Source organism: Teleopsis dalmanni, chromosome 2 (assembly GCF_002237135.1).
Source record: "Teleopsis dalmanni isolate 2A chromosome 2, ASM223713v2, whole genome shotgun sequence".
In the NCBI taxonomy this organism is placed as follows: Eukaryota; Metazoa; Arthropoda; class Insecta; order Diptera; family Diopsidae; genus Teleopsis; species Teleopsis dalmanni.
The window spans coordinates 10,412,494-10,421,588 of NC_051847.1; the positions used below are offsets into that span (position 1 = coordinate 10,412,494).

At 30.2% G+C, this 9,095-nt stretch overlaps 1 protein-coding gene across 1 annotated transcript; it reads left to right on the top strand.

Moving 5' to 3' along the window:
* The first annotated feature begins 430 nt into the window (after window positions 1–430).
* Window positions 431–5,818, top strand: LOC119680659 (H(+)/Cl(-) exchange transporter 7-like). The gene is made up of 13 exons (XM_038093586.1): window positions 431–866; window positions 932–1,078; window positions 1,139–1,340; window positions 1,913–2,181; window positions 2,239–2,847; window positions 2,920–3,013; window positions 3,071–3,240; window positions 3,301–3,483; window positions 3,552–3,758; window positions 3,822–3,977; window positions 4,828–4,911; window positions 5,114–5,448; window positions 5,505–5,818. The coding sequence occupies exons 1-12, from the start codon at window positions 561–563 to the stop codon at window positions 5,234–5,236; spliced, it is 2,550 nt and encodes an 849-aa protein (XP_037949514.1). The 5' UTR covers window positions 431–560; the 3' UTR covers window positions 5,237–5,448; window positions 5,505–5,818.
* The last annotated feature ends 3,277 nt before the right edge of the window (window positions 5,819–9,095 follow it).

Sequence of the window (9,095 nt, forward strand, 5' to 3'; positions counted from 1 at the left end):
ATTCCCATTTGTTTTAGCCTATCTCGCACACGTCCTAAGTATGCAGTTGTCATTATAACAATATTTAAGGAATAAAGAAATTTGCCTAATAAAATATATTTTAAAAATAAAAGTTGTTATTTTTATAGCATTTTCCCTTTTTGTCATATATATATAAATCACTTGTTCAAATATTAACTAACTATTTAACTATTATTTTTGGAGTATTTTTAACATAACATTTTTAACATAATAGAAAAAACATTACAAGTCTTTTTATAAGATTTGATTTTTACTATGAATTTTTTGTAGAAATGCAACCTTGGACTAATTTCAGTCTCGCATTTGTTGATATCATATTTTGGGGGTGTACGTATCAATATTCGCAATTTTTAATAATTTATGACTTATTGTGTTATATATACAATATATACAAAATATATATAATAATAAAATTAGTGAGTTACTAATATACAAAGAAAAGGCTCTTGTTAAGTTTATATATATATATGCGAGTTAAAACACTAGCAAAATATCTATGTTTAATTTAAAAGCAAAGTAACATAGTACTGAAATTAACAATGAAACCAAAAGTGGACGAAGTATTGCTTGTTGATGATACAATTTCCGATGAAGAGCAAGAGGCAGCAAGAAACAATATTAAAGTTCAAACTGAGACCGACAAAGTTACAACCGACGAAGAATTGCTATGTACAGATAGAAAAATTAACAAAGATGTCAACACTTTAGCGTGTATAAATAGTGAATCAGATACAGAAGATGAGGTCAAACTTTCTAAAAGTAATAAGAAGGATGTAGACACTTTAGTACACATAGATACTAGCGACAGTGAATCAGATTCGTATCATAATTTAGACAAAGAAAAGGTAACACAGCTTCGCATTTATTACTAAACCAAGAACTTTTCATTAGCAATGTATTTTCTTTCCAGCCATCAACATCAGGGGTTAGACGACGACATTTACCTTGTAATAGTAGCAATTCTATGCATTTAGAGGACCACAGTCCAAGCTTCCATGTAAGATCTCGCACTACAGCCATAGAGAATGTCCAAAGAAATTCGAATAGCATATATGAAGTATATCCAGTGTAAATAATATATACGAAACATAAACCAGCTTAAATTTTTCTTTTACAGAGTTTAGATTATGAAGTATGTGAAAATAAACTTTACCGAAATGCTCAAAGAAAATCTCAAACTAGACGTTTTCATCTTCAGAGAGATATTTTACGTTGGATTATTTTTATAAAAATTGGTGTAATAACTGCATTAGTAGCTTGTGTTATTGACATTATAATTGAAGCATTATCAACACGAAAATACGAACTCCTCAAAAAATGTAAGTAACGCTTTGAGTGTTAATATGTTTAGTAAATAAATAATAATAAATAGATTAATAAAAGTTCAATAAGAAAAAGTGAGTCAACATCCAGTAGTTGTTTTTATACATATTTGTATAAAAGAATAGCAAAATTGAATATAAAGCAAATTTGCATTTTAAGCAAATTCATGTGTTTTCAAACAGATAATCTATTTCATCTCTAAGTTCGAATACACGTATACTTTTCTCTAAAGTGCTAGTACTCATGTAGTAAGTAGAGTATATGTAAATAAATAAAAAAAACAATACGCATTTTGACTGCGTACCAAGCTATTACCATGTCATTTTTCAATAATAAGTATTTTCGGAAATGCAATTTTTGTCTTCGTGTGTTATAACCAAAGAGCAATCAAGTAACTTTTTATATGCCAGTGGGATCCTAAAAGAACTCTTTCGCAGTCAATCTGTTATTTTTAATTACTAAATAATTACTGATCGGTAACTCAATTACTTATTTCTTATTTATACGACATTTATTTAATGAACATAATTATAATTATCTTTAATTTTCTTAATTATTTTATTTTTAGCCGTTGATGCAAATGTACCTATTTCCACTGGTATGGGTGGGGATTTAGTTATACCATACCTTTTATGGATGACTGTTAGTGTGATACCTGTTGCACTGGGCGCTACTTTGGTAACATATATAGAGCCTATAACAGCTGGTAGTGGTATACCACAGGTAAAAGCATATTTAAATGGCGTCAAAATACCAAGAATTGTTCGGATCAAAACACTAGCCGTAAAAGCCATTGGTGTAATCACATCTGTTGTCGGTGGCTTAGCTGGCGGAAAGGTATGTGTATAAATTATGAATTAAAGTAAAGTTTTTTTAACTAATATTCATTTATAGGAAGGACCAATGATACATGCAGGTGCTGTTGTAGCTGCTGGTATATCGCAAGGAAAAAGTACAAGTTTTAATATTGATAGCGGCATATATCAAGCTTTCCGTAATGACCATGAGAAACGTGATTTTGTTCTAGGAGGTAGCGCAGCTGGTGTAGCTGCTGCCTTCGGCTCTCCTATAGGTGGAATGTTATTTTCACTTGAAGAAGCCGCTAGTTTCTGGAATCAAAATTTGATTTGGCGTACTTTGATTGCATCGATTATTAGTTCATTTACTTTAAATATTGTTTTATCGGCTTATCATGGATTAAATAACTTCACTTTTACTGGATTATTTAACTTAGGTCAATTCGATCAACCGCTGACTTTTGAATATTTCGAATTACCTATATTTTTATTATTGGGTGTATCTTGCGGTCTATTGGGCGCTATTTGGAATTCAATAAATACAAAAATCAATCGTTTTCGAAGTCGCTTTATTAAATTTAAGTTTGCTAAAGTTGTAGAAGCAGCATTTGTTGCATTAATGGGAGTAACATTAGCATGCACATCGATTTATTTTATAAACGATTGCCGACAGTTAGGAAATGATCCTACTGACTATCCTGTGCAGGTATAAAAAAAAAATATAATTATAAAATTTAAAATGTGCGTAAAAAATGTTTATATATTACTTTTATATCAGTTGTTTTGTGATGACAATGAGTATAATGCAGTGGCTGCACTTTGGTTTCAAACGCCGGAAGCAACTGTCAGAGCACTTTTCCATGATCCTCCAGGTAATAGCAAAATGAAATCAATTATAAATATATTTTCTGATAATTGACATATTTCAGGCTCACATAAAATACTGACATTAACTATTTTTACAATCATATATTATTTCCTATCTTGCTTTACTTTCGGCTTAAATGTTTCATTGGGAGTATTCATACCAACTGCACTTGTAGGTGCTGCATGGGGAAGACTTGTTGCAGCTATATTTTACTATCTCTTCCCACAAGCTGTAAATGAATTAACTAATATAAATCAATTACTTTTTACTTATAACAATACATATTTTTAGCACTTTTTAAATCCCGGAAAGTATGCGTTAATCGGAGCTGCGGCAAATTTGGGTGGCGTACTTCGTATGACAATAAGTCTTTCCGTTATTTTAATGGAAACAACTGGAGTTGAAACTTCATTCTTTTTCCCGCTCATTTTAACGCTCATAAGCGCTAAATGGGTAGGCGACTATTTTAATGATGTGGGTGCATATTAATTTTATATTTGAAGCCAGGCTCTTATTTATTTAGTGTATATGAATCATTATAGGGCCTTTATGATATACAAGTAAAAATCAATAATGTCCCGATGTTGCCATGGGAACCACAACCCAAATATATGGGTTTAAAAGCAGCGCAAATTATGAGCTCACCAGTGATCTGCTTTCGCTTACGCGAGAATGCCAAATATGTTTTTGATGTTTTAAAGAAATGCAATCATAATGGATTTCCAATTGTGGAAGATGTGAATGAAAGAGTAATAAAATTTAATTACATTTATATTATTTATTTGAGTTTCATTTATTATTTTTGCTTTCAGGAACGTACACGTGGTCGAGTAAGTGGGATTATATTGCGTTCTCAATTGATTGTCATATTACTAAAGTCACTTTATGACGAAAAGAAGAGGTTTTGGCAAAAAGAAACCACAATACAAACATTTACAAATCTTTATCCACGGTTTCCGTCTATTAATGTAAGTAGTAATATTTCCTCCATTCCTACATGACGCTCATGCATTTAGTATTTACTAAATTTTGCCTGTATAACACAACAATCTTGTAAAAAATTAGTATAATCACTCTTTTGGCAGATCAAAACCGTTGACACAAGACTTCTTGTGAGAAACAAGAAGACTTCTTCAGGTGTATGAAGATGTATGTATGCTATATAGGTAAAACCTGTGCTATAGTAAAATCTGTTTTTATATGGTCCTTTTTTGTGCGATTCTTTTGTACGATTTTTTTTAATGCGATTTTTTTTGTGAGGTTAATGAAATTGCAACATAATTGACGAAGTTATCAACTATGTAATATGTATGATATGTTATGACCTATTAGTATTTTTTGATATGATAAACATACATCATAAAAAATAATTGCAAAATAGCATTATTAAATTAAATTAAAGTATTATTCTCTATAAAACGGTTCTTTTATAGCATTTTATTTCTCAACAGAGCTTCGCTACAATTTTAAAGTCAGGGAATAGTCAGTCAGACGCTTAATAGTTACTTATAACATACCAACCCATAATTGCTTAGTTGTCTTAATACGTACAGAATTTAGAGCTTAATATGTTTTGGCTCCGTCTTATTACTAAGGCAAAGATTTGTGCTTTCTTCACAGCGAGTATCATCCTTATTATCTTAAACTATTGCAAACTAAACCCTGGAATTCATCCTCAATTTTTCCCATTTTTAACTAATGTTGCACTAATATTGGTAGTCTATATTTTGTTTTAAATGTTGTTAACCCTAAATCATATAACTTTAAACTATTATTTATAATAAACCAATGTAATGAACAGCATATATTTTATTTAAGGATTTTAAAATGAATGACGATTATGTCGACTTCACCATTAATTTTGACATATTTATGAATCCGTCACCAGTGCGCGTCAGTGAGGTAATTTTTCCTGCTTAATAATATTAGTATTAAAATAGATTAATAAGTATTTTATTTGATTTATTTAATAATCACTGTGGTTATATTATATTATAATTTTAAATAATAATATCTATATTAAGTATATCTGTAATTTTTAATAATTGAAGTAATAATCATTTGTTTCATTTTTTTTAAATATTAAAAATATATTTATTTTCAGCATGACTCAGTTCCTAAAATATTCAACAAATTTCGCGCGCTTGGTTTGAGACATATGATAGTCATCGATAGAGAAAATCGTGTGTCCGGTATTATAACCCGAAAGGATTTCTTATACAAATAGATAATCGCATAAGATAAAAATTTATTTTAAATATTCGTTTATAAGTTATTCATTTATAAAATCATCACCCCTACTCTGAATGATATATCAATGGCAGTTTTTTCCCTATTCCCACTTCCCTTATTCTGAATAAAAGGGGAATGGAAATTTTTTCCCTATTTCCGAGCAAGAAGATTAGAAGTAAAAAAGTTAAAAGGAGTTTAATTTAATATGTAAGTAACCAATAGTGATTAGATTTGAATCAAATTTGAAGTTTTATCCATTACAGGAGACAGCTGTAATAAGCGATGTAAGCGATTCAGAATAGGGGAATTCCATTCGATGGAAAAGTGTATTTTGGGAAAAACTTATTAGTTGCGAAAATTCAAAATAGGGGTTGAATAACACATCACTCAATAAGTCGTGTGACTAACTAAGAAAAACAAATTCTTTCTGCCAAACCTTCAAGGACAATACAATTATTCCAACGCTTCTCTAAGTTCTCGACGTCGTGCTTGTAGAACGATTTGTCTTTTACCTCAAAATAGGCTTCAGTTTCAGCAATTACTTCATTTGAGATGAATTTCTTACCGGCGAGCATTTTTTTGAGATCAGCGAATACCCAGTAGTCGCTGGGACCAGATCTGGACTATACGACGGATGAGGAAGCAATTCGAAGTGAATTTCGTGCAATTTTGTCATCGGTTTTATTGACTTGTGACATGGTGCATTATCTTGGTGAAGCAAAATATTTTTTTTGCCATATGCGGTCGTGGTTTCACAATATCTGCTTTCAAACGATCCAGTAATCAATGAAGATTATGCCATGTGCATCCCAAAATACTGAAGCCATAACCTTCCCAGCTGACTGTTGTGCCTTTGGACGCTTTGGACGTGGTTTACCGGCTGCAGTCCACTCAGATGATGATCGTTTTGATTCCGGAGTGAAGTGATGGATCCATGTTTCATCCATTGTCACATATCGACGCAAAAAATCTGATTTATTACGTGTAAACATGGCCAAACACTGCTCTGAATCATCAACACGTTGTTGTTTTTGATCGACTGTGAGTAAATGCGGCAACCACTTCGAAAAGATCTTTCTCATGGTCAAATGTTCATGCATAATTGTAAACACACTACGTTCTGATATCTTTACGGTCTCAGCTATCTCACGCTATTTTAATTTACGATCAGATATAACCAATTTCTAGACTTTTTTGATGTTTTCTGGAGTAACCACCTCAATTGGACGACCAGAACGTTCACTATCATCGGTGTCTGTACGACCCCATTTAAATTAAGCAAATCAATAACAAATGGTTCTTTTCCATGGAGCAGAGTCCGGATAATACTTTTGAAGCCATTGCTGAGCTTGTACAGTCCTTTTTTTTATCAAGAGCAATGATAAATTAACACACGAAATTGTTTTGAATCCATTGTTTTGAAAATAACTAAAGTAGCTTCACTTAAATGGATGTCACTTTTTTTCTGGCTAATCGAAATGTCATGAAATTTTACACATAGTCTTTTGAAGGTTGGTACTTCATAAACGTCATATGGATTTGACAATGGCAGCGCCATCTGTGTGTTAGTCACACGACTTATTGAGTGATGTAATATATTTATTAAGATCGTTCTATATTTTTATACATGTTCCGAAATATTCAAACGTTGAATATTATTTAAATTTGAAATAATGTAATTAATTTTAATCAATTAAATTTTTAAATTTTAATTTTTATAATAAATATCAGTTTAAAATATTAAGGTAAAACAAATTACAAGCTTGTAAAAAGTAATTATATATAAATGCTATTTAATACTCTATATTAAATATATCGGTATTTCGAATAACCTAAAACATGTTAATTAAAAATGGACTAAAAAAGGACAAATTATAAAGAAAGCATTTTTAAGTTTGTTATTGAACTTGTAATATATTTGTATCAACAACTATAAAATAACTAAAAAATCAAAATTTTTTCAAAACGTTATGTATTTATAACTGTAATTGTATTTATAAGAAATAAAGTATTTTTTACCCAAAGGAAAAAAGTGTGTTATTAATAAATTACAAAAATTTATAGTTATCTCCTCCCCACGGGTTGTTTTATTAAAATAATAACCCCGAAAATAAATTAGCATTTATAAAAAAATTAATTAAATTAGCACATATAGATATATATAATCGCAAGTATTGACTGCTATATTCAAAATTAATTATAGTGCCCAAGGCAAATCGATGTAATGCTATGACTTTATGGGAAGTCAAATGTCAAAGTTTTATGGAAACTATTTGGTACAACCTTATGTTCCTTTGTATAAACTTAAAGGAGTAAAGATAGGTTTAAACTTCATCCTTAAAAAATCAAGAAATCAAATCTTAGTTAATACCTAAAAACTAATATTAACTAATATTACTAATATTAGGATCAACTCTTCAAAGAAATCAATTTAACATTTTATAAACAACTTATAATTAAATGAATGTGGACTGCATCTTCATTAAAAAAAATTGTTAAATTATGATCTTTGGACTCTCCACCTATATTATAATAATATTAAATAACCTTCTGGCATAAAGATTTCTTTGTACATATTCCATTAATTATATGAAGCAAATTGGCATTACTTTTAAATATTGTGTTCCGTTCATCTTTGTTTAAATATTGTTTATATTTATTTAAATTGTAAAATGGTAAGATTTAAACTTTAGTATTGAAATTATAAGCAGTGTTAGCAACGTAGGAATCAATTGCATCCATATCAATCGGTCAAAGAGATAAATTGTATATTGTTGTTTTAACCGATGTAGAGCTGCTTTTCCTGTCTTAGCTGGAAACGACAAATGACTCCGTGTTGCTCTTTGATTGATATCATCGTTTAGATGAAACTAAAAAGAAATTAACGAAAAAATTGCCCATGGAACTATTAGAGACAGATACGATGTAAATTGCAATTGAACAATAAAACTGGATGGATTGTTTTATAAGAAAACAGGATCGTATTTAATACTGCATAACAAATCTTACCAGCTTTGTTTGCAGTGATTTCAAATTATATAAATTTTAAAGTATTTAACTAATATATTAATTCAAGAAGTTCAAGAAGGTATCTTGAAGGTTAGGTTGACCTTTCTAGTTACACGCCACGCATAAACTTTATTGGATTCTAGATACACCAAAACAGTTAAACCACCTCTATGTAAATTTTGTAGTAGATATTTTTGTAAACCTTAGTCGCATTTGAACGCAGACCGTCTTCGGGAGTTCTGGCAAAACGTAGAGCACTTATTTTACCACCAGAACGGTTAATTTAAATATTAACAAGCTCACGAAATTGAATCTTCCACTTTGGATCGAGTCTTTCGAGAGCAGTTCACCAAAATCTTTGGTTTATGTTTTTACCTGCTGCTAGCTAATAAAATTTGAAGTTTCATATATAAATACAGATATACCAGAACTTTGCCGCAAGCAGTTAACTTAAGTATGCAATAGATATATCCACGCTTCAGTTGAATGTTGTTGGAAAGGAAATCTAATTTGCCACACCTAATCCGCACCTTTTACAAAAATTTGTGTATTTGTGAAATGGTTAGCATTTCCATAAGCGCATATAGAACCTAGGCATTTATTCTTGTTTAGGTAACACTTTCATATCAAAATTTATTTTTGATGTGAAAACCTCACTTTTATTTATTATTATTGACATGTTCAAATATATAAATTCAAGAACTTAGTCTAATCACAGAAGTTTTCTAATTATTTCTATCACGCGCTATAGCTCTTAGTTCACTGAAAGATTTGCTCGACTCTTTTTAAAAAAAAAACACTTGCAAACAGAATATAGTGGTAAGTTCTCACTTCAATGGAAGTAC